A 27,100-nucleotide genomic window follows, 5' to 3' on the forward strand; every position below is an offset into this window, starting at 1 on the left:
GCAGTTAATAAAAGTGACTACTTTTAAGAGAAGCAAGTTACCCTTAATATGATGTTACCACCTTCCAACTCTTTCCATTATTTGTGATGGGGCACTCAGAGCCATTAGAATCTTCATCTGAAATCAGTATTTTTTTTCTTTATCCCATATTCCCCTTTAACAACAATGTCCTCAGTGTTCTCACTCTCCACCCCCATCTTACCATTTATTGTTGCCATTTATTGGCAACAACAATCCTTTCATCTATGGCCCTATAGAGTCTTTGCAAAATATTCTTTTCATTGGACTTGTATCAATTGTTGATTTGCATTGATTCACCTAATGGGGAATGCTAACAGAAATCTGTTTAAGTTCAATTTTGAAAGGCGCCATATACAAGTGTAAAAAGGGATGATGCGTGTGTATATACAGTGAAGCAATGACAATGAGCGGCGATAGTCCAATAATAAATGGTAACCATATTTTACTCAAATGTGTGTATTGCTCCCTCACTTCTGTTTCTTCCAAATGCTGGTTATTCGTAATTGCATTTTTCCCTACCTGATCCCGAAATTCAGGATTAAAAATAATTTTACCAATCTAATTCATGCAACATCAGTCTCAAATTAATCAACCATCATTTCGACATCCTTTCTTTGACATTCTCCTATATCCCTGAGTCTATTCAGAATAAGTCAAGTTTGGGGAGCAGTTCTCCAAAGAGAGTTGTGGGGAGTTCCTAAATATCCTCTGGGGGAAAAAAACATCAAAATCTGAAACTGAAAAGCACCTAGAAAGTAGGTGCATGGATTTTAAATAATTAGCAGAATATGCAGAAACCACTCCCTTCTGTAAAAGAAAAAAGCCAGTAATGTGTTTCACCACAACTTGTGGAATATATGAGGAATAATTCAATTCCATTGACGCCCTTGGCCCTGGGGGCAAAAAATGCAGCTTTTCCTGTTCCAATGAGAAAATTTTCTCTTGCTCCATGTAAGGCAGAGAGATGAGGGCAGCCAACTGATTCCAGAGCTTTTCACTTTGGTGGAGTGATACTGCTTGATTGTTTGGCCCAGGTAACTGGGAGCATAATCTCCCACTCCCTGGGTGCGACTATTCCTTTATAGATTAGATAAGAACAATTGATGAACTTTTAAATGCTGAGAAAACTAATCAGAACCAAAAGGGGCTACATTGGCAATGCCCCAAGAAATATGTTGACTGAGATAAAAGTACCTACTGAGTTTTTTCTCCATTCCAAATTTCTCTGCATTTTAGCCTCCTTTCTCTCTCCTCTCCTCTCTTTTCTCTCTCTCCTCCCATCTTTCATACCCTCAACTCTTATCTTTGCAATCTCCTCTTCCTCCTTTCTTCAACCCCAGTTCTGTCCCCCAAGCCTTAATCTCACACACTTTCTTTAACTGACCAAAATGTGACTTAAGTTTTTAAAATATATTCTTTCATGGAATGTATTATGTTCTCCATCTCTGGATTTTATTTAGAAAAGAGATGAAGTAAACACATTGCAATCTCAGTTATTTCATTTTTAATAAGACATCTATCTCTTAAAAACATTTTCGTTTCCGTCACAATCAACAAGCATAACCCCAATCCATCTCAGATTTCTCAGGTTGAATTATGGTTCCAGAATCTTTTGATGCCAATAAATGGGGCAGGGAGATGGACATGGAGTCACACAGTTTGTGTGACTGGCCCCAGGAATATCTACTGTTTCCCAGCCTCATTACAAGGCCTGGAGTCAATCTCCTGCTCCAACTGCTCTTTTAGGAATCAGGGCTGGGTTGAATTGGTTTTCATGTCCATATGTTGCTTTCAATTTCTATGAGGCTTTCAGTTCCTTTTCTTCTGTGAGGGACAGGCCTTCCATGGAAAGAAAGGGCACCCCTTGAGTGTGACATGTTCTGCAGTCAACTTGAGACACCCTTTGATTAACTCTGGACAAGTCTGGCGCAGTTGTAGAGTTGGGTCCCTTTCAGGTTTCTGCCAGCTAGGAAATGCGCCGCCTGGACCATCCTCTCCCTAAGAAAGTAGTGTGGGACCCAGAACACAAAGGTCTTTTCCAAAGCAACACAATCTAATGTAAAGAGTGGCTTTTTCAAAAATCACAAATTATTCATCTAGTGGTTGGTTGTAAATCATGATTCTTTGGGGGAGAGAAGCAGAAGGGGCTGGAATTCTGGCCCTCAAAGAACTTCCTCTCATTAAACCAAAGCAATTTTGCTGCTCTCTGCACGCTTTCTACCCAGAATGAAGTCACCTACTTCCCCATTCACATCCGATCTCCCGATGGTTGGGAGTGATGGCCCGCCCCGTGTTGGCATTTCTTCCCACATGACAGAGGTTCTTTCAAAGCTGGGCTGTACAGGTATAACCAAGAAATTATCCCACTGGCCTATAGACCCACTGCTACACTTTTTCTTTCAGCTGCTATTTTCTGCGGTCCTGGGTTTCTAAATCTTGGCGAGAGGACAGTCATTCCTTTGTGCTCGGCTGTTACAATGTGGTAATCAAAGAAAGGGTCTTGGTCTGAGGCTGTCAGCTGTTACTAATCACTACTCTCCAGCTCATCATGGGTCTCGCTGCTCGCCTCTCCCTCTTGCTCTGCTTAGCACACATAAAGAAGATGAATTACTCCCTGGTTCCTCTTCAAAAAAGCATATTGTGCAGCACATTCCAATACCGTGAGCGAAGGTTGGGCTAATGTGAAGGGTAACTGGGTATCTAAATCACCTCTCAGTGGGCCTTCACCCGCAGCTATGGGCCTATGAGAAGGGAGTGACAGAGCTGGCCCTTCTGAGTTTCCCAGGAGCCAGCAAGTCCCTGTGGTGGGTGCTCTGGTGGACCGAGTGATGGCCAAGCTATTGTCAGGCTGTAATGACAGGCTGCCAGATGGTCGAGACAAGTGTAGAGAAAAGCAGAGCTCAAATACACAGAGGGCCTCACACACTGGTTACCCAGGAGAGGTCATCTCTACCTTCCACCCTGAAGTGAAGGTGGGGGGGGACTGGAAGGTCTTTTGATATTAGAGGTAGCAGCAGTCAAAGCTAGGCCTCAGTTCCCTCTTATTACTTGTCTATATGAAAGTTCATTTACAAAAGATGATTATTGCTAAGGAAAAGGATTGTCTGCTTCATCCTATCAGACTGAAGCTATAAGGTGATTTATGTGAATTTTTCTTCCATGAATAATATTTTCTGTTCTACTGATTTTTCTATTTATCAGTCTTTTAAAAGAGAATGTTACCCTTTCGCCTTTTCACCATTCCTTTTTCTAGTGAACACTAGAACTCAGAGAAAAAAACTTGTTGTCAAGTTTTACGGGTCAAATTAAAAAATCAATTTGCCTGACAATTATATGCCATCACAAGCTGTAAGTTTGTAAGGAAGCTTCTTTGTCATTCTCATGCTATATAACATCATAAAACTAAGTAGTGATTATAGGTGAATGAAATGTCAAGTTTCATGATATTAGAGGTAGGCTGATATTATTAACAGCCATAATGGGGTAGAACTTTAGCAAGGGTGAAACCTTTGTGAAAATACATGTGATTTAATTGACTGTAAATTCCACACACACAAAAAAAAAAATCCCTGGCTCTTTGTAGGAAGGGCTTAACTCTCTATACTCAGAATCACCTTCTTGACTCAAAATTCCATGCAGTGAAACTTTTCTAAAGATTTCTAAATGTTACAGTGTCCATAATTTCTGTTCCTATGCATCGACCAGTTACCGGAGACCCACACCCTTATTTGCTTGGTCTCCACCAGTGAGATAAAATAAGTTCTCAGATATGGTGGCCAGCCCAAGGTCAGGGAAGATGACAAGAAGGAAAGACCATAACTCATGGTTCCTTTTAAAACCCTCTACTATTAAATGAATGGAGATATAGACCAGTATTTTCATACACACGCACATTTTTTTTTACTAGAACCTACAATGTGTTTACAAATGTGTTTACATTGTGACCTGCCCAAACGCGCACACACACACACACACACACACACCCTTGAAAAATTTTACAAAACAATACTTTGACACATGCAATATATTGTTTTCTATTCTATTCTCTGTTATTAAAAGGACAAAAATACCAGTTATGGCCCATTAAATATGACTTGCATCATAAGCACTTTTTAGACCCCCTCCTTCTATCCCCTTATCCATGATTGTTTTTTCATTTATAACCTCATTCTCCTGTTAGCATGTGGGTCAATACAACTTTGGCAATTACATATATAGGATTACCTGCAAAAGTGAATCAGGTTAACAAATGAGGGAAAATAATATAGGAATGGGGAAGAGAGAGTAAATGATAGGCAAGAGGGAGGGATACCCCTGGCAGTGAGTGGCAGATAGTCCAGCCTCCCACCCTTTCTGACCAGACAGGGTCACCTCCCCTCCTAGCTCTGGACATGTAGCTCCAGGTACTGCTGGGTCACTGTTTCCCTACCAGGTGTGTCTTTCATTCTTCAAATTAGAATGAACTTCACTATTTTGGATTAATTGAGAGATTAATCAAAATCAGTGAGTTAGTATTTTAGAGCACAGTTGATCACCGAACATAGTGTTCAGGTTCACTTACATGTTGATTTTTCTCTGTCTTTGGTTCGGCATTCACCAATTCAACAAACCATGGATGTCAGTGGTTGACTCTCTGGATGAAGAAACCACATATAAAAGCAATTAGAAGTTATATGTGGATTTTTGACTCCATGGACAATCATGGCTCCTAAAGCATCCCCACCTCTAACCTTCCACTTTGTTCACTATATTTTAAACAAAAGCAACTTTAGTATTCATAATTCATACAGTAACTTAATCAAATAAATATGCGTGTAAGTGTGTATGTGTGTGTTTTCCCATTATAACAGCAGCAGCAGTTATAAGAATGATTCTTCAACAAAATTTTGGTATCTGTACAGGCACTGTTCTAGATGTGAAGAGCTACATCAGTGAATAATTAAACAGATGGTTAAGCTCAATTTGCACTAAAATTCTAATGGACATGTAAAATAATCATAGCTAGCATTTGCACAGATTCTTTATGTAAGTTTTCTCTAAGCTTATAATATAGATATTATTAGTTTCTTGTCTAGATGAAATATAGGATTAGAGAGGTTAAATAATACTTATGAGTAGTTCATCATTTATCTGCCTAATTAATAATAAAACAGCTGACATTTGCTGAATGCTTGCCTCGAAGTACTCTCTATATAGAAGCCCCTTTAATGTCAATGAAAACTCTTTGAGAGGACTTTTGTTATTCCCATTCTACAGATGAGGAAATCGAGACTTTAGAGAGACTACACAGATTAGATGGAACCTAGATATTCTAACCTCAGAGACTGATCTCTCAGTCACTGGATCAGCATTTAAAAAAAAAAAAGACTGTGCCTCTACAGTGCCTAAAGTTGGTCTTAAGCAGTTTGAATTTTATCTTTTAGCTTAAGTTCTGAGGCTATAACCTGTTACTAATTGTGATTCAAAATTGTACTGCAGTCATTACCAACAGCTTCTTACCTAACTTTTAACTACTGGCATTCTAATCCAGAACTTTGCTTTCTCTACAATCTAGTCTATAAAGGGGCAGGAAGAAAATATTTCAGTGAAAAGTGGTTTGTTTCATGCTGGCTTCCCACCTCCTCACTCCCTTTCCCCTAAGATCTTTGACTCTCTTGCTCACTCTCCTTTTGGAGGGTTATAAATGTGTCATTTTCCAGCAGTGGGCAGCTGGTTTAGGACACAGGAGCCCATTTTTCAGTCTGCAAATGTGCAGTATAATGTATTATTAAAGTTTAACTTTCTTAGAAAAAGAAAAATACCGGATGGTCTCACTCATAGCAGGAATCTAGAAAACTTAAATAAGGGACCAGAAAAAAGAATAATTATAAGAAAGTAAAAATCAAAATCAACAAACAACTATGAACCAGAGACACTCTATGGGGGGTTGGGGGCGGGGAGGGGAGGGATTGGGGTCCAAATAAGGGGGTCTCAATTGTATGGGGAATATAAAAATAAAAAATTATATTAAAAAAATAATGAAAACATAAAAAAAAAGTTTAACTTTCTTTAAAAAAATCATCACTTCGGAGTGCAAATGAATACTGTGTATGTTAGAGATCACCCTTGATTTTCTTACTGCAAAATTGCCCATCTTGAAATTCTAGAAAAGCTGAGAATAGAAACCTTTCATTAGATGGGAGTTTGAGAAGCCCATTGTGAGTAAGGAGCACATCTAAAATAAAATAAAATAAAATAAAATAAAATAAAATGAAAAATGAAACAGAACAATATTCTCAAATAAGCAGTTGCCCTCTCTCCTCTCCTATTCCTCCCGGACATGGTCCAGTGGCCCTGGATGAACGAGACCCTGGGGCCATGAGCAGAAAGACAATTCATAACAGAAAATTTCTTCTTTAGATTTCATGTTTCAAAACCAGAGACAGGAAGTTGGGGGGGAGTATACTGAGACACATTAATATATAAGACATAGGTTTTTAGTGAATGGAAGGAAAAAATTCATACAAATAATAGAACTTTGGGAATATGACATTATTTATATGTTATGCTTTAAAACTTGGCTGAATCCATATTTCATTTAAACAAGAAATCATACCAAATATTATACCAAAGAAATCTAGTTTATAATACACACTTACAAAGTTCCACATACATATCTATAAAAAACCTCCTCCTTTTCACTCCCCCAAAACCCCATTAATTTAGTACATTTTTATTGCACTAAACGAATTATCAAATGACAGTTTTCATAGAGGTAAATGCGTATTTACTCATTTGCATCAAAAAACTCTCTTCCTTTCGTGTTTCTTCATAGTGATTACTATCGAAACTACCCAGATAATTGAAGCACATTTAAAAATTTTTTGATAATATTTTATTGATTTACAGTACTATCTAATTTTCAGGAGTACATCTTCATACCTCTATTTGGGTATAAACCTCACCTTACCTCCCCTGACTCCCAAAATTCTAGAGCCACTTCCACTTCCAGAGTGACTCCTCTACCTTTCCTCTGACTTCCCTTCCCCTTCCTGTCTGTATTTTACAGAGCCTAAGAGTCATTTTTGTTGTGTTTTATTAGTTTGCTTATTTTGATGATTTATAGTCCACATATGAGAGAATCTATTTGGTCTCTTACTTTTTGACTTATTTTGCTTAGCATCATCACCTCAAGTTTCATACATGTTGTTGTAAAAGCAAAATTTCATTACTTTTAGTAACTGAGAAGGATTCCACTGAGTATATATATCACAATTTTTTTTATCCATCTGTCTGCCAATGGATATTTAGATTGTTTCCATGTCTTGACTATTGTGACTAATGCTGTTAACATAGGGAAGCTTATATCTTTTTGGATTAGTCTTTTCATGTCTTTCAGATAAATACTTAGGAGTGTTACTACTAGATCATATGGTGGCTCTATTTTAATTTTTTTAAGGAACCTCCATGTCATTTTCATAGAAGTTGCAACAATTTACATTTCCAACAACAGTGTACAAAAGTTCCTTTTTCTCCACACCTTCACCAGCGCTTGTTGTATCCAGTCTTTTGACATGGGCCACTGTGGGTTTGATTTGTATTTCCTAATAATAAGTGAAGTTGAGCATTTTCCCATGTGCATATTGGCCATCTGTATGTCTTCTTTGGAGAAGTGTCTATTCTGGTCTTTTGCCCATTTTTTGACTGAATTATTTTGCTTTTTTGTTCTTGACTTGTATGAGTTCTTTATATTTTTTGGATATTAGCCCCTTGTCGGACATGTGGTATTCAAGTATCTTCTTTTCCAGTCGTTAGGTGACCTTTTTGTTTTTGTGGTGATTTCTTTCACTGTCAGAAAGCTTTTAGTTTGATGTCATCTCATTTCTTTATTTTTTTATTTTTGTTTTCCTCACAGTTTCTTCTATATATTTTAAAGTGACAAGGCTTAATGCAAACTCTTACTTTCCCCAACATTTAGAGCACTTCCTGCCAAAGCTCCATTTCCTACTAAGTGATTTTGTACTTCACCCTTGCCCCCAGACTCGTGTGTTGTCTCTGATATGGAGCTTTATTTCACAAGCTGCATGAGGTTGAGGAAAGGTGGTCACAGAATTTGGGTGAGGGAGAGGAAGAAGGACAGCCTGTTTATTTTGGATTTTGTCTTCCAGAACTCTCTCCATTTTCCTGGCTCCTCTAGTTTCAAGTCATTCTTTTTGAGGCCCTATGTGTGCAGATTATCTACACGCACCCTGTGGCTGCCGTGATGACAGTGTGTGGGTTTGTCCCTAGTGGTCCCTTTAGTTTTTCAAGCTTGTCTCAGAGCACAGGAGAGTGGTCAGACTAGAAGTGGATGCTGCAGTACCCATAGCAGATACGTAGAGCTGTGTGGGACCCCAGGCCCCTTTAAGGGAAGGACCTGCATGAAGAATTAGTTAAGGAAAATACTCACATATACTCTTTCCTTGGCTGAAACAATAGCAGCTGTTGCTTTATTTGATTTCAAGGGAAAAGGGTGAATATGCAGAGGTTGGTCAGGCCTCTTAATTGATTATTAATTCTCCATTTGGAAATCATTGCTAAAAAATTCCTCAATGGTTGTCCTCGGCTACATCCAAATTAGAACCTATGGAGAAAATACTTTCATATTGGTTTTCATTTTTCTAATTAAAGAAATATATATATGAACTTCATTTCCTGTGCTTGATAGCCCCATAGCTGCAGATTCAGGGATAATTTCCCCCATTTCTCCTCCCACGATCCAGGGGAGGGAAATTTAAGCCTCCTCCTTTGTTTGCCAATTTGGTTTCTAGAGCTCTGCCTTGACCACTTAGTGCTCTCTCTGAATAGCCATAGGTCGGGAATAGTGGGCAGCAACGTCAGAGAAGTGTTGGCGTGAGACCGGAACAGCCCCACAGAATAGAAGGCAAGAGGGAAAGAAAGCATCTCAGAGGAAGAAAATACTGCTGCCTGGTACCCCTAGCAGAGATATCCGGCCTATTGTGCCCACACTGCTCCCCAGCTGAGGAATCACAGGCTTCAGTGGGGTCAAGCTCAGGCAATGATGGGAAGGAGAGTCCCTTCTGAGAAAAATCCTTTCAAGCGAAGGGAAGCCAAGATATTTTGAGATGTGATTCTGACCTGAGAATGAAAATGAAAATTCTCAAAACACTTTGAGAACAGATTAGCTCATTTTTAATGTTGGTAAAATGTTGATGTAGTGCCTTCCCTATAAAGGGATACTTAAGCCTGGATTTCAAGAAAATGGGCAAGAATAAAAGAAGATAAGTTCTTGGGTCCAAAGCCAAAACTGGACTCCTTTGTGGGGACAGTAATTGGTTTTCTCAGGGGCAAAAATACATTTAATTAAATTACATATGATCTGGGTTCAAGTTCCAGTCCTTAGAGGATTACTTAACTGTTTTTTAATCTGTCTTAGGTTAAAAATAAGAATATATCAGGTACTAAGTAAGTGCATATTATGAAAATTATGAATGATGATTTAAATATAAATGAAATTATAAATTGATGGTCCTAGCTTCATTTCCCATGTCACCTCATTACCATTGTATTAAGATCTGGGGGCAAACTCAGAGGGCTGTCTAGCAACCACGGACACTTTTTTTTAAATACTTTACCTTATGCCTTGGGGAAGGAAATTCTATGGGGACTCAATCTGAGGGGGTGGGGGGAAACAAATATTGTCTAAAAAATGAAAAAAAAAATTGATAAATGTTAAAATAAAATAAATAAATAAATAAATAAGAAACTCAAGTTCAAATTATCTCAGCTCTTGTTATATCCAGATAAATTGTCTTATTATAATTACCTGCAAGAAAAAGATGATAAAAAATAAAATAAAATAAAATGCTTTACGTTATTCTAAATATGTTGGTATGAACAGAGTCACTATGTAAATATTAAACCACTACTACCATCTGACACTGATCACTGAAATAGATTGTAACTTTTTAATTCATTTATAAAAACACAACTTTAGTAAAGAAAATAATCTGATTAACTGTAATTGGATTATACAATGGATTATAATATTTTCATGGGATGGGGCCAGAGAAAGAAGAAAAGTAAGGAAATAGCTAATGAAAGTCAAGAGTCCATATTATTAGAGAAAATTTAGTTTTTAGAGGATTTGTGTCATTTTCAATTTTTTCCCCATCTCAAGAGGCGGTAAGATGTGTTCCATTTGCCAGAGCAGTTCAGAAAATCTTACAAGTCCTGCCTCCCTTCTCACCTAGGAAAACACCTTGTAGATTTTGAAGATATCCTGAAAATGAGAGGAAGAGCAATGCTTAGTGTCAGACGAGGTACTCCAGGACTATGGGACAAGGTAGAGGAAGGTAGAGTGCAAAAAGTGAAAAGACACCCACCAAAATCATTGCCTTTTTAAAAAATTTTATTAGATGAGATGAAGTGAATCAGCAGAGCAGCTATCTGAGAACTTTGGCCTTAAACCCAATGTTTACTTTAAATTCAAACTGAAGCTAAATCACTAGGTAATCAGAATAATAAATTTTACAGTAAAACACCAAAAAAAAGACTCATATATATATAGAAAATAATAATTCTTCTAAAAGACTTTAATGGCAATAAATGTGTGAGTCATCACAAGGCTTGAACTTAAGGTATGCTTGGTTTGTCCTGCTGGAAGTTTTTTAAAATATCTCTTCATATACCCACAGACACACACAAACATTCACACAACTCACTATTCACACTCATAACTTCCCTAACTAGTTATAACCTAAGAAAGCATTTAATTGACCTTTCAAATCATTAGAGAGTTGTATGGAATCAACTCTTGGGGCAGAAAATGGATGATCTCACATGTTGGCTGGCAGAGCTAATGCCTAGCAACTCTGTGGCTTTTCCTTCTTCACTGTCTGTGGTAGCCTGATTAAATTCAGTGCCAAGTTCTAATAACATGTGTAAAATCCCATTTCAAGGTGGGATGAGGGTAGGGGAGTGTAGAAGGAAATGCTATTCCCATGACCTTCCACTGGAGAACTCCCTGGACTGAATTCCTGAAACTCTCCTTCTGTTTGCCTTCACCAGGAATGGCGGCCCTAGATAGTAAGGCGTCAGGGAAGATGGGAATGCGAGCTGTAGTCTATTACATGACTACAACCATCATTGCCGTGGTGATTGGCATAATCATTGTCATCATCATCCATCCTGGGAAGGGCACAAAGGAAAACATGTACAGAGAAGGCAAAATTGTACAAGTGACAGCTGCAGACGCTTTCCTGGATTTGATCAGGTATGTCCTTGTAAGCCCGTCCCTCTTACTTGGAGTTCATCAAACCCTGGAAGAGGTGTCTAACTGAACCAGCCTTACTAGGCATGTCATGCAGGTCACATCTTCACTTCTTTCTGGCAGAAATTAAAGGGAGGATCCATTTTCTCATCTCAGAAAGTTCTGCATTTAGGACTCAGACTCTGCTCACCCAGTTCATCTCTCCACTGGGCAGCTCACCTTGGAATATTAATAATTCTTAACCTATTTTTCTCAATTCTTACTCTTTGCCACGAGCTTTTATTCAAATAGAACCTGTTTATTGGACTCTTCTTAGTTAAAACATGTAAGCTGTATCATCTCCCATCATACACAATCTATTTCCAGACGGACTTTAGAGATCATCTAGTGAGATCTTGTCACAGGGTTTCTTTTTGTACTGTTTCTGAAGAAAGAATTTGGCAGATGAGCACTAAAAAACTCCAGGATAGTTTCTTGAATGTTGTTTCATGTATAACAACACACTGGTTACAAATGGGTCTTATCTAACACTTGAAACAGCTTTGGTAGTAGAGTCAAACTTAACACAGAACTTTAAAGTAAGCTTGATCCTAGCCCCTTCCTGCTCGCTCTCTGATACCTGCCCTTGCACCAGTCAGAGCCTGGCAGGAAGCAGATTCATATTCAAAAGAATCATTGAAAAAAGGTTTGCAAAGGTGTAGGGAGGGGAAAGACTCCGGTGGGAGGGGACTAACAGCAATGGGAAGCAGTTCTGTGAACACTCCTGGCTCTGAGGGGGAAAGGAAGGAGCTGTGACCTTGAAAAACTTCCCCCAGGAAAAGAGCTAAAGCTCCAATTTGGGGGGGAAAAAATATCTAAACACAATGAAGTAGAGCTGAAAGAAATATGCATCCACTACTCTCTCCTACTACCCTGTGATCTGTCAGCATACCCCACCGGCATAGAAGGCATAAGAATCCACATGCTACCGTCCAAGGGACTGGCCACCTAGGGTACAGAGCAGGATAGAGACTGGATCTCGAAGGGCAAATGGAAGATATCACAGGACAGGCCTCTAGACGGCCTCTCTGCTTAGCATTCCTCCATTATGTAGCTCCCAACTGTCCTTTCTTTAGAACTTACATGCAAAGTGACTGGTTTACCAATCCTAGATACTTATTCTAAAGAGATCCCCTTTTATCATCTAAAAGAAACTTCTCCTAGAGGCTTGCTTTCACATGCTATCTTAATGGGTCTGTTAGATTCAAGGGATATTTGGGGAACAAAGGGTCTCCAGTTGAATTTCTCATTTCCCATCATGGGTGACTTTGTACCATCTGTATGTGAGCAAACCCAGCTCCACAGTCTCCCTTGAAAGTCTTTTCCAAGAAGTTCATCACAATGATAACAAGCCATCCTTTATAATTATTTCATGCCAAGTTGTCATCTGGTAACTATCATTTTATTCAGAGTCATAGTTTTATTTAGTTCATAGTTTATTTGGTTCATTAAGACTTTTCACAATTTTTTCATGAACTTTATGCTCACATCATTGGGTGTAAGCATATTCTCTCTGTTTATAGTATCTACTCTTTGCTTGAAAAATTGGGTTCTTGTAATTCTCTGTCTGGCTGATCCATCACAGCTCCATGTGTTTCTGTTCCTCCTTGCCCCAGTAACGAGTACATGACTACCCAGTCTGCACACAATCACTTAGCTAACGCATTTATCCTGGAATCTCTTGAATGCACATTTTCATCAGGATTTATACATACAGGCCCATAGAAGAGAAATGGGAAGGAAAAGGAAACAAAGTGGTCTAGACAGTAGGTAGGGACAAGAGTTTATAACCTTAAAACATGACTTTGATAACATACAAAGATGGGAATCTTGGGCACCACAACTGCCCAAGTCATATCTCCTTCTCCCAGTCTTCAATCTCAGAACATTAAAGATAGTTTAATCCAATCTCCTCTTTAACAGATGGGTCAACTGAGACCTAACTAGGTGCCATGAGTTGGTCAAGGTCACACAGTTAGTTAGAGTCTTCCCCATTAGAGACTTGTCCCTTATACCCTCCCCTACCTCCATAAACTGAAACACTTCTCTGAAGAAGTGACAGACTCTTGAGTTATGGACTTCAAATTCAAATTTTGTGGGTCATTTCCTCATAGGTCAACAAAGATGTTCCAGCGCTCCTATAATAGCATTAATACTGCATCCCCTAGAGGGTCTTCGGAAGACTTTTTGGAGAGCAAATTCCATAGGCTGACCATGACTTTTGATTCAGAACATTTGGTCCCTAGGCACACTACCAAAATACCCACTATGGAATAATACTTGATTAACCAAAATGCTTATGACAAGACATTTCCATCTCATTTTGATTCTCCCTGGGTGTAGGTATTGATGATATAATGTCAGAGAATCCCACTGTCTCATAAAAGAATAGAAGAGTTGGCTTTGGGACCTCCCTGAAAAATGTGAACAATCTGAGCTACCCTTAGGGATGACCACATGTCCCGTTTCAAGTCATAAAATCCACCAAAATCTTTCTTTTTTCCATGTTCAAGTAATCTTTACCTGAGAAAGTATTTAAGGTACACATTTAATATCTGGGAAATTTTTCAAGTGACTATTATTTTCTTTCCAGGAATATGTTCCCTCCAAATCTGGTGGAAGCCTGCTTTAAACAGGTAAACATTCTACAGCCACTAATTTACTATTGAAATTCCTTTTTGGAATTTAGAATTCCAAATAGAACTGTACCCCCTTTTTAATTATATTTTTCCCATTTCTCTGCAGTAAGAAACATTTCTCTTGTCAACCAGATTGAAGCACAAGGTTTTTCTGGAAAATTGGGATGGGGAAGGGAGGGCCTTACCTTATATTTCAAAGCTAATTACTTGGCCAGACACTGTATGCCGTGCATGCAAATAGCTCACTGAGTCTGTACTCACTGTTCAGAAATCTAGTCAAGAAACTCCCTCCTTCTCCACATCTCCGTGTTCCAAATACAAAAACCCAGCAAGCAAGCTCAGATATAAGGTAGTTTTATAACTTGCTTTAATTACTAGGGAAATTATTCAAACTTCTGGGTTGTTTTTTAGTAGTCTACTACTGAACTTAGGTATTCTACAATAGGATAAATCATAAATGAATGGTACCATATTTATTAAATCCTGGATATATGCCAAGCACTAATGTTAGATTTAGTCCTCACATAAATGTGATGAGTATTGCTTCTTTATTTCACTGATGAAATGACTCATCTATGATAACTCAGGGGGGTTATGTAACAGGCACAAGATATCCCAAGTAGTAAATGTCATCCCCAGAAGTCAAAGCCATTGTGTTAACTCCAAATTCTATTTTCTTTCTTCTACTACTACATTCTGCTTCAAGATAGAGATATCCAGGGTCATGGGACACCTACCTGGAGGCTATATTGAAGTCTGATTCCTTTTAACTCCATTGCCAAACAACTCCTAGCTCACACTATTTTTGTACAAATACATTTTACTACTAGAAAATCAAATTAGTCAAGTTTATTCTCACTTTACTTGAGTAAAAGTGTTTTGCTGCCCAATTTTTGAAAAAGAGAGAATTAGGCATTCTGAATTAGATAATGGTTACCAAACTTTTCTCCACATGGTATCACTTTAGCCCCTTCTTGTAATTCCCAAACCCTTCTGTTTAGGATCTTTAAAGCAAACAGAACAAAACCCTGACCTCATGGAAGATCAATTTTTACACATGTAAGTTATCCTTTGGATTTTTTTCCCATTTTTAAAAATTGTATTGATTCTTTTTAATAGGAATACATGCATACACTGCAAAATTATGAGTCCTTTCTTTTAAAAAAGTCTAAGAAGCCAAAATCTAGCTTTCTTTAGTCAAAAACAACTGTGACCATAAATAATAAAGCCTTTTCAATCTTAACAGTCATCCCCAGCACCCTGGGCACAGTTAGTAGTTGGCATTGGGCAACATTAAAAATGCTGATTTCTAGCAGCACTGGGCTGACTCAGGCAGATTTATTGTGTTTGGTTTTGGATTGCATTTATAAGATTTTGAAAGGGAAGCAAGTGTATCTTCCCACATCTACTTGTCTTAGGCCAAAATGCAAACCAGGGCCTCCCCGGTGGTGCAGCGGGTTGAACGCCGTGCTGTGAATCTGTCCACAGCCTCTACAGTGTGGCTTCGATTCCCAGTCAACGAGGAAGAAACCCACAGGGCATGGCAGACCTCTCCTGTCTTGCCTGCTGCTCGCCTCAGCAGTGTATTCCGTCTGTCTGCTTGTTCTGCTCCCTGCTCTGTCTCTGGTGAATTCTCACCCTCCTGGGCCTCTGTACCCCAGTTCTTGTATAAATAAATAAATTTTTAAAAAATGCAAAACAATCTGCAGTTTCTGTGTAGGCTAAGGGAAAAGAGTTGGAGGCATAAGAAAGCTTGCTCAGTATTGGAAAGTTACCCTAGGGAAAGATTAACATACATAAACACCCCAGTGTAATAAGAAGATTTGAGAGTTGCCTGGAATAGATGAGGAGAGGCCAGTTACCTTGTTACTTGAAATTATGAGCAGCATCACTGGCTGTTCAGGGATGTGTGTACAGTATGGACAGATGCCCATGTCTTTGTTTGAAAAGAATGGTTCTCCTTTGGACAAGAACATCTCCCATTTGTTCTTAGTAAAGAAGTGACTATGCACTTCATGTACAACTGTGTTTTCCTCCCCTAGACTCTAGATGTAGTCAACATCTTTGCATTATTATTCTTTCTGATACTTTGCTACCATCATCATAAAGGCCAGGAATTCTGCTTTCACTACAATAATAAAGAGAAGAGCTTGTTGCATATGGCCACAGCACTGTGATGGAATCTTCGATCCGGGGTATCTATGCAGTAGCCATGGGGAAAATACAATGTCTTGACAAGGAGAGAAACACCTCTATTGACTTCAAAAGTGGGTTGTCATAAAATCAAGCACCTATTCTCAAGAATTGATGGAAAGAATGTCAGGAATGTCTCATGATATTATTGTGAATATTTGGATTTATAATTTTTTTAAAGTCCACTATAGTCATTTTATGTGTTTTATAAGAAAGCAAAGCACATGTGCATGTATAGTTCAAAACCTTTGGCCAGAAATTGATTTCCTGTCATGATTTGTGATGTATTTGCATGTTTCTGTCTGTGCTGAGGAAGTAGTAAGAGTTTACCATAGATTACATATATTACATACATGATGATGATGAAGATTATAGAAGGAAAGAAGGGAGGGAGGAAAAATAAGAGAGGATGGAAGGAAGGAAAGAGAGAGAAGGAAGCTTTCTATAACGCTATTCTCTGAATACAAAAATTCTGAACTACAGGAAAGTACAAATATGAAAGCAAAAGTCACCTTTAATCCCTGTTGTGCTTTTTCTTTTCAAGTTCAAAACCAACTATGAGAAGAGAAGCTTTAAAGTGCCCATCCAGCCCAACGAAACACTAGTGGGTGCCGTGATCAACAATGTATCCGAGGCCATGGAGACACTCACAAGGATCAAAGAGGAGTTAGTGCCAGTTGCGGGGTCTGTGAATGGGGTCAATGCCTTAGGACTAGTCGTCTTCTCCATGTGCTTCGGCTTTGTGATTGGAAACATGAAGGAGCAGGGACAAGCCCTAAGAGACTTTTTTGATTCTCTTAACGAAGCCATAATGAGATTGGTAGCAGTGATAATGTGGTATGTATTTCCATTTGCTATATATGCCATATACATGATGCTTATTATCAAACTATGTTCTGTACCAAGGAAGATGCCAGTAGGCAGGATGACCAATTACAATGATCTCATTCTAGAAAGCACAAGAAAAGCAAGGATTTTCTAGGTCTGTAATGACCTTGAACTGATATACAAGTCTTTCTTATTAAGTTTGCTTCCTTGTCTTTGAAAAGCATCAACTCCTTTACCCCCATGTTGACAGGATTCCATTTCTCCATTTGATATCTATTTAATTATTCAACATATTTATTGACCGTCTGCTATGTGCCAAGCATAGGATGCCAGGTACTGTGTATATCACAATGAAGAAAACAGACAAGGATGCCCTGAATTCCACATTCTTTTAAGGATGACAGAAAATAAAGAAACAAATCAACCAACCTTATGTTTTAGTCACAGATGCTGTGAAAATAAAATAAAAGGACAAGTTTCTTTTATGTGGTATAATGTGATGTGATAAAAAGTGACCGTGAAGGAGACGTAAAATTTGCCTTGGATAGTGCAGAAAGGCCTCTGAGGGGATGGCATTTTTTTTTTTTTTTTTTTTTTTTTTGCTGAGTTCTGAAAGACCAGAAGCAGACAGCCCTACAAAGCACCAAGAGAAGAAAATTCCCAGTACAAGGAAAAGTAAACAGAGAGGCCCCTAGAGCATCAGAAAAATTTACATCTCCTCTCCTCCATTCCAACCCTTAAAAGAAAGAAATGTAAATAGCTGTTCTGCATGCCCCCAGCACTCTAGGGAAGTATTTTAGAATGCCAAGTCAAAGCTTATTGCAAAACTACCTTCAAATAAAATTGAGACACAAGACAAAGGAGAAGACTGCATCCAAACAGGAATATTAACCTTGGAAAGTAAACTCTCCCCAGCAGGGAGAGAACCCTTGGATTGGGGTTGCTTTTCCTTTATCCTTTAGTTTACCCCATATTTTTAATCCAGATCCTTTCTTGGCACCTGAGGCAGGAAAGCATCCATTTCTAAGAAAAGCACTCACAACATGATTAAAAATATCCTTTGTCTTCGTAGCCACTAAAGCACAGAGAAATCCATTTTTCAGGAGTTTGTACAAGATGGATATGAACTTGGGCACAAAGACCTATCAGACTGTGGTCTCCACAGGAGCCCCCAGTTGAAATCCTAGGGGCCCTCCTTTGAAATCCTGGCAGGGCTAAAAGTGGACATTTATCTTTGTATTATTAAAATGCCTCCACCTTTCACCTCCTTTATGAAAGAAGCCCATTCAAGACCGCTGAATGAACCTCACATGTAGCTTTTCTAGCTGTACATTCGCTTGCACATTCAACATTGAGTTATTACATTTCTGAAAACAGGTACTCTTATAATTTCCTGGCCTGTGTTTTTAAAGGACTTTTAAAAGAAGCATTGTATTTTTCAATTTGAAATAAGTCTCCACAGTTTGCAGCAGACCCTTTCCTTAAGGGTGATTGGCCTCTTTTTGAAATGAGAGGTTGGTTGTCATTTACTGCACACATCAGACAAAGAGAGTTGAAAGCCAGGTGGCCTGGCCTTGAAGCAACCAGAGTTGTTTCAATAAATACAAGTCACTCTGTGTCTCATTTGCTCATTCTGTCTGAGCCTCCAGGAGAAAGATCCCAAAGACAGTAGCCTCCTATGGATAGTCACAACTTAATTAGAACTCTTATCATCTGATTGTAATAGTGTACACATGCACCCAATTCATTTTACTAGCTCTGAAATTTATTTCATAGTTACTGCCTATTTATGGCAAGTGGTACTAGTTTTCCAATTGCACTATAACATGAAATTTCCTTAAGTAAGTATCTAAATTAAAAAGTTGATTTGAACACTAAGTCATAATATAAGTGGTGTGTAATATGGAAAAAAAAATAGCAAGGCCATTCTCTCCTTTGAGAGCTCTGACTTCAGTGTAAGACTCTGCGATGGCATTATTTGCACCTTACTTGAACTAAGGGATCAAGCTCGGACGTTGGAAGTACTCCCAAAAGTCTGGATGTTGGTTCCGGGGATGCTGGTAGTTCGGGGTACATAGCAGGGCAGCTGGAGACATCTAAAGACCAGAAAAGTAACCATAGGGTAGTAAGAGAAGAGTTACCCAGGAAGAAAGAGGTAGGTCACAAGATCTTCGTATCTGCCTTTTTTCACAGATTTAAGAGGGAAAAAAACTGCAACCTACAGAAATTGAATAAGAGAGAAACCTAATTCAGTGATATTTATATTTAAATTTATATTTAAAAAGACAGAGGTTCACAGCTTCTGTGCATCCTAAAGTATCCAGGGCAAAACATTTAGAAATCAACTCACTGTTTCTTATCACTTGGTAATTCTGTGGAACAGCTTGTTGGAAATCAGACTTTCTTTTTTCTTTTAATATTTTATTTTATATAATTCTTACATCATTTTTCATTTTTACATAAAGTACTCATTTTCATTTTGGTTATATTCCCCATACAATTGCACACCCCCCCTTATTTTGACCCTAACCCTTCCTCTCCCTGCCCTCCCCCCTCTGTGTGTCTCTGGTTTATAGGTGCTTATTGATTTTGGAAAATCAGACTTTCAGTTGTGCATCTGTTGCTTCTATGTAGGTATGCCCCTCTGGGCATCCTCTTCCTGATTGCAGGGAAGATTGTGGAGATGGAAGACATGGGAGTTATAGGCGGGCAGCTTGCCATGTACACAGTCACCGTCATCGTAGGCTTACTCATTCACGCTGTCATTGTCCTGCCCCTCCTGTACTTCTTGGTAACTCGGAAAAACCCTTGGGTTTTTATTGGAGGGTTGCTGCAAGCACTCATCACAGCTCTCGGGACCTCCTCCAGGTATGTAGACATGTATGGTTTACTCCTATAGGAAAGTGCAACTCAACCTTGACTTTGAACCAGAACCCTCAGCTTGAGAGTAGCAGCAGGTTTACTGTATTCCCCTTGGGTTGGGGGAAGGAGGCTAAATATCCAGGCTTAGAAATGGCTTAGTCACTTGTGATGTTTGTCAGACCTATTTGGGATTTGGGAATGGTGGGCTATCTGCTCTTGGCCCACTGTTGTCTCCCTCTTCTAGTTGATATTTGCCCGAGGGAGCAATGGTAGAGGGACCCTTCCCTGGCTGTTGTGATGAGGGGGTGATCACAAACAGTGTTTCACAGAGAAACCCAGCAGCAGAAGAGCTGCCAAATGACCCAGGGAGAGTCCCACACTGTTCCAAACCCTGCTCCCCTGTTTATGCAAGTGCTGACTTAGTTCCCTTTAAATTAGAACATGGGAGAGGAAGGACGCCCTGTCCGAAATACCAAACACACAGACACTGTCTGAACCATCGGCGCAGTCTGCTGACACACCACTTTACTGTTCTCAGTTCTGCCACCCTGCCCATCACCTTCAAGTGCCTGGAAGAGAACAATGGTGTGGACAAACGCATCACGAGATTCGTGCTCCCAGTCGGGGCCACCATTAACATGGACGGAACTGCCCTCTATGAGGCTTTGGCTGCCATTTTCATCGCTCAAGTTAACAACTTTGACCTGAATTTTGGACAGATTATTACAATCAGGTATAAGGAAAGTTCGACACAGAATTTGCTGAAGAATGACTTTAAACAATAAGATGGGGATTGGGTAGAGAAACTGCATGGGAAGGAGATCACACATAAATAGGAGTCTGGGAGTTGTGGGAACAGTCTTTTTTAAATATTTAGATTTTTTTCTTTTAAAAAAATTACAGAGGTGCATAATTATTAATAATAATTTCTAATAGTATAGAAGTACACAGAGTAAAAAGTGAAACTTGCCTGCTACTGTCACTCCATATCTTTCTGCATGTGACCACAGGCATGTAAATGGCTTTTTCACTTCTGAAACTAATCAGACCTATTTGGGATTCAGGAAATCGTGAGCTATATACTCTCTGCCCACTGCCAATAATGATTGGTGTAGAAACATTTTTTATATGCATAGACAGACCCACACTGTGTTTTTCATAATTAATGGAATCACACCATTAATTATGTGGCCATCAAGTTTGCCACTTGATTGATTTACTAATCATACCATCTATAAATATATCTAGCTTCTTATATTTAAAATCTGCTGAACACATAGTATGGAGATATCTTTTTAAGTCAAATCATACTTCAATTTTAAAAGGCATTGAAATGTGTTAACTTTTATTGACAGTATTTAAAAACCTGAATTAACATTTGCTTGGGGTTAAACTTTAGACTATATTTCATAAATGACAAACCACACTGATAAGTAGGTTGAGAATTTGATTTTTATGGACTTTTTAACTACTACATATGAGGTGTCCAGTGAAAGGTAATTTTCTTCCCATACCTTCCCCTAATCTAGTTTCCTTCTCCCGAGGTAACTACTATTCCTTCCTAGTTTCCTGTGTACCCTTCTGGAATTACCCATGCACGTCCATGTGAGAATATAATACCCTCTTTATTTTTCCTGAAAGTCAGTTGCACAACAGACTTAAAATATAGTGCTGACTTTAAGTCTCACAATTCATATCAGACCCTGGTCTTTGTGTTTGTGCCTGTGTGTTCATTATTACTAGCAATTTACTTTGAAGATCAAACAAGATTAGATTTTTTTTTTTTTGCTGTTCACAACTTTTTATTATAAAAATTGTCCTATAGAAAAGTTGAAAGGATATTTCAACAAACATCTTCTACCTGGATCCAAAAGTTAACATTTTACTATTTTTACTGCTCCATTCTTGTTCTCTGTCTTCATGACATTTACTTCTATAGTTCTGTGTGCATCTCCTAAGAATGAGGAATTTTTCCTACATAACCACAATAGTATCTAAAATAAACTTCCAGAATATCCAGTCTACATTCAGATTTTGCGAACTGTCTCCAACATATCTTTTACGGTCTTTCCCCCCAGACAAAGATCAAATCTGGCTTTGTAGTTTTTATTTGGTTTTTATATCACCTTAGTCTTTTTCGGTCTTTACCAGTCCTCCACTTCTTTGTATGTGTATATATATTTATTTAGAAATAAATCTGTCACATGCCTCGCTAGCTCAGTTGGTAGAGCATGAGATTCTTAGAAAAAAGTTACATTAGATTCCATATGTATGTTTTGTGTTATGGAAAAGTGATAATTGTTGTTGGAAGCACTGGGGTGAAGAAGAGGAGGCTGATCATGGCCAGAGGTGACTAGCCTGGGATTTCCAGGAGGTCGAGGCCTAGACTAGCAAAACCTCAGCTGGGAGAGCTAGATCTGAGCTCACCTGTAATTATTCTTGGGCATACAATGGTAAACTAGCTGAAAATCCTGAGTTCTAGAAAAGGTTCAGTTGCATGTGACAGAGTGTATTTTTTTTTAAGATTTATTTATTTATGCATACAAGAACTGGGGCACAGGCCAGAGGTGTGAGTGGTATGAGGATTCACCAGAGACAGAGTAGGGAACAGAACAGGTAGACTGACTGAAATACACTGCTGAGGGGAGCAGTGGGTGAGTCAGGAGAGGTCTGCTGCGCCATAGGGGTAACTCCCTGGCTGGGCATCAAACTCGGGCTGCAGTGGCTGTGAATAGCCACATAGGTTGAGTCTTAACCCTTTGCACCACTCTGCATGTGACAGAGTTTAAAATAACAAGAATAAGAACACTGCTTCCAACAAGCTGGAACTATACTTGTTTCTCAGAGCCGCAACTCTGCTCCATAGGCCCTCAAGACCCAGGCGTGGGGTTCATCATCCATGGGGTGTTGTGCTCATTTAGGTGGTCCAGGGTGGCTTAGCACATACCCAAATTTTAGCCAGTGGGAGAAGGAAGAGTAGCACAGCCTGCAAGTTACTCCATCACTTTCCTTCGTATCTCATTGGCCAGAATTTAGTCTAAGGTCCAAGGGAGTCTGAGAAATGCAGTCTTCCTTCTGGGCAGCTAAAACTTCTAGAACCATAGAAAAGGAATAACATGGGGAAACTATGAGTCATCTCTGCCCACAGATATATTACTTTACTAGTATCAACTTTATCTAGGAAATACTTTTCTCTTTCTAAAACATTTTCACATGTTCACCCCACACTATCAGATACATATTTAGCAAGTGGAATCCCAGACAAGTTATGTGCCTTATAAACCAGGTCCACACTACCTCCAGAAAAAAATATCCACAGTGCTTCAGGAGTTTGTCCTTTCCAATTAATAAATTTGAATTAGCTTCTGACCACATCAATCATACAAGTTCAGTATCTTTACAAGCCTGCACTGGGATAGAGGAAAAACTAGAGACAAATTGTTATTGCAACTATGCAGCATTGTAGACTTTACTAAATATTTTCAGGTAGTGAGAAAGAAGGTAACAACCAGTTTCTTCACTTAAAAATGGCTGCAGGGCCTCCCCTGGTGGCGCACCGGTTGAACACCGGGCTGCGAGGCTGTCCGCAGCCTCTGCAGCGCAGGTTAGTTACCCCCAGCCACCGGAGAGGGTCCCACAGAAAAAAAAAAAAAAATCTGTAATGGGCCTCCCTGGTGGCGCAGATGAGCACAGTGCTGTCGAGCTGTCTACAGCTTCTGCAGTGCCGGTTCGATTCCCAGCCGACCAGGGAGATTCCCACATGGTGCAGCAGACCTCTCCTGTCTTGCCTGCTGCTCCCCTCAGCAGTGTATTTTGGTCCTTCTGCCTGTTCTGCTCCCTGCTTTGTCTCTGGTGAATTCTCTCACCCTCCCGCACCTCTGGCCTGTACCCAAGTACTTCTATAAATAAATAAATCTTTAAAAAAAAATGGCTGTAATGAGGCCTCCCCGGTGGTGCAGCAGGTTGAGCACAGCGCTGTTGAGCTGTCCACAGCCTCTGCAGCGCCAGTTCAATTCCTGGCCAGCCAGGGAGATACCCACATGGTGTGGCAGATCTCTCCTGTTGCACCCTCTGCTCCCCTCAGCAGTGTATTTCAGTCCTTCTGCCTGTTCTGCTCCCTGCTCTGTCTCTGGTGAATTCTCTCACCCTCCTGCACCTCTGGCTTGTACCCCAGAGCTTGTATAAATAAATAAATCTTTTAAAAAAATGGCTATAATGATAGGACCAACTTCCAAGCACATCAGATGCTTGATAAACTTAACTCATGCTTAATAAATATTAGTTAATATGATTATTAGCTCAGGGTTTTTTGTTTGTTTTATTGTGGTCTCATCTACATTCTTTAAAGTACGTTCTTCTCTATTAACTGGGTGAGTCAGGCATTGTCACTACACTTATTTTGCAGGGTAGACTATTTGGGGAGATTTATAAAAATGTTTTCTGTTTCGGGACTTCTTTTAACAGCATCACAGCAACAGCTGCCAGCATCGGGGCAGCTGGGATTCCTCAGGCGGGCCTGGTCACCATGGTCATCGTGCTGACATCCGTGGGCCTGCCCACTGACGACATCACGCTCATCATTGCAGTGGACTGGTTCCTGTAAGTAAGCTGGCGCTGGGCTCCTGCGTTCTGGGGTCTGGTCTGTCACCTCAGGGTGCTGGACAGCCTGGCACATCTGCCAGAAGAGCTCCTCACAAACAGGAGGGGCAGCTTGGCCTATAATTAAATTGACTTTTTGCCCAAGTCCTGCCCTGATCTGGAGACTAGCCGTGGATGCATGCGCCATGCACCTTATCAGCCCACGGAGCACATCTGGACGCTACACTTCACACTCCATAAAGTCATTCAGGGATTGGGAAACCTGATGTCTGCAAAGCCATCATAAATCAGCAAAGCCGTTCCTAAATTGCACAACACATCCCCGCAGCGGCTGGGACAGAACTGCAGGCCTCACACGCTGGGTCAGCCCGTCCTCCTTGTGCTTCCCATTGCAATGGCGTAATGCGGCGCAGATATCCCCATCTGAGCCCAAGAGGGAGACAGTGGGAAGAGAGTGAGCGTCATTAGTGAATTGATTTTGATTTGGGGCTCTGGGGAAAATTTCAAGTACCCTCCACACACTCCAACCTTTACCTCTAAGACCCATCCCTTACCCTTCTGATACTCTCTGCCTTTTTCTCTCGCAAATTCCCTTCCACTTTCAAAAGTTTCTCCCCAGGATGCTCTATGTGAATGTCTAGTAGGATCCTGTAGGAGCTGGAGTGGTCACATGTTAATTTCACTAGATCCAATTGCCCCAAAAGGCCCATCAGTGCACTCAACGCATGGTGGGGGAGGGAATCAGCTGCCAGTCTGTTCCATAGTCATTTGGATTGTGTGCTGACCCTCAGTGACCCCAGGCAGGCTTCCTCCTCTGTAAACTGCAGACCATAGTATTTATTATCTACCTCCTGGTTTGCTGTGAGGATTAAATGCACTCAAGCAGGCAGCCCACTGCCTGGCCCACAGTCAATATTCAACCAGTGTGAGCATTTTTCTAATACACAGTTGTGGTTCCCAAAGCTTTTGGTATAATTTTGTAACCACCACCACATGTAATTTTCATGTACACTTGAAAATTACTGAGGATTCAAAAAGCTTTTGCCTATGTGGGTTATATCTATCAAAGGATCATATTAGAAAAATTGAGGAATTTTTATAAGTTCAAATTCATTTAAAAGTTATAACAATAAATTCATTCCATGTTAACATAACTAATATTTTTATGAAAAATGCCATTTTCCAAAGCAAAAATTTAGGGTGAGGAATGGTACCACTTTACATTTTTGCAAATCTCCTTATCCAAATCTCCTAATCCGAAACAGCTGTAATCTCCTAACCACTTCTGCATTCAATCTGCTGTGATATCTTTTGTCTTATGCCATAATCTTTGCAAAACTTCACTAGCATTCATGAGAAAATGAGAGTGAAGAGGGAAAATAACATCACAGCATTTTTATGAAAATAGCTTTGACCAGGGACCTCCAGTGAGTCTCTGGATCACATTTTGAGAACAGCTGCTCTAAAGGAAGGTGAGCTGTAGGGAAAAGAATCAATGAGAAATTTTAAATAAAAGGAGAGTGGGACAGGCCTCCCCCTTCTAACTCGGCGTTCAAACCATGCAGGCTAGTAGCTGAGAATCATTGATCTCTATGTCCTAGTAACTTTTTAAAACTACTGTTATAAAAATTACACCTATTATGTAATCATGCAGTTGGTAAATACACCAACTGAATTTTAAGAGATGCCTCCGGGGCCTCCCCTGGTGGCTCAGTGGTTGAGGGCTGGGCTGCGAAGATGCCTGCAGCCTCTGCACCGCTGGTTCGATCCCCAGCCCCCAGCAAGGGTCCCACATGGCGCACAGACCTCAACTGCCACCCGCTGCTCCCCTCAGCAGTGTGTTTCCTCAGTCTGCTGTTTTGTTCCCCGCTCTGGCTCTGGTGAATTCTCTCACCCTCTGACTGTACCTAGTGCTTAAATAAATAAATAAATCTTAAAAAAAAAAGAGAGAGAGAGATGCCTCTAAAGACTGAACTGGCTGGCTCATAACATGAACTGTTCACAGGACCCTCACTTTTTCCTTCCTCCTGCCCTTCCCACAGGGACCGCCTCCGAACCACCACCAACGTGCTAGGAGACTCCCTGGGAGCTGGAATTGTTGAGCACCTGTCACGACATGAACTAAAGAACCGAGATGCTGAAATGGGTAACTCAGTGATCGAAGAAAATGAAATGAAGAAACCCTATCAGCTGATTGCCCAGGAAAATGAATCTGAGAAGCCCATGGACAGTGAAACCAAGATGTAGGCGAACAAAGAGAAATGCTTTCTTGAGCACCAGGTGTTTGAAAACCATTACAAAATGTTTCTATCCCATTACAGCTCAATCTCTCCAGCAAGCCCATACCTCCCTTTTCCTCCCCACTCTTATAGGATGGGAAGTATTTATCCAAATACAAGGGAGGAGTTTGCAGTGGCCAAAATGTATAGTTTTCATCTGACATTTGAAATTTTAAGTCATTTCAGGTTAGTCTTATCTAATAAGGTACTAAAGTCAAAAATAGTCTTGATCAGATCTTACACATTTATGTGGCACACAATCCTGTAAATGTGATTTTTTTCATAAGTTTAGGAGTCAAATAGAAGGCAAAAATGCTTTTAAATCAACTTTCAAAATTTAAAAATTCTTCAGATATAATTCGGTTTTAGCCTCAAAATGAAACAACTTG

At 39.8% G+C, this 27,100-nt stretch overlaps 1 protein-coding gene across 4 annotated transcripts in view; it reads left to right on the forward strand.

Moving 5' to 3' along the window:
• SLC1A3 (solute carrier family 1 member 3) overlaps positions 1 to 26,679 on the forward strand; it is a gene marked incomplete at both ends in the record, with an annotated part of 76,665 nt that extends 49,986 nt beyond the window's left edge. For 2 of the 4 annotated variants that reach the window (XM_084233463.1, XM_084233465.1), the window contains 7 exons: positions 11,071 to 11,275; positions 13,905 to 13,947; positions 16,688 to 16,980; positions 19,606 to 19,839; positions 20,372 to 20,566; positions 24,298 to 24,432; positions 26,475 to 26,679. In XM_084233463.1, coding sequence (XP_084089589.1) covers positions 11,071 to 11,275; positions 13,905 to 13,947; positions 16,688 to 16,980; positions 19,606 to 19,839; positions 20,372 to 20,566; positions 24,298 to 24,432; positions 26,475 to 26,679 — 1,310 coding nt within the window. The remainder of the gene's footprint in view (positions 1 to 11,070; positions 11,276 to 13,904; positions 13,948 to 16,687; positions 16,981 to 19,605; positions 19,840 to 20,371; positions 20,567 to 24,297; positions 24,433 to 26,474) is intronic. The other 2 variants (XM_084233464.1, XM_084233466.1) reach the window with 2 other exon arrangements.
• Positions 26,680 to 27,100: the final 421 nt, after the last annotated feature.

This window comes from Talpa europaea, assembly GCF_964194135.1.
Source record: "Talpa europaea genome assembly, chromosome: 5".
Classification (NCBI taxonomy): domain Eukaryota; kingdom Metazoa; phylum Chordata; class Mammalia; order Eulipotyphla; family Talpidae; genus Talpa; species Talpa europaea.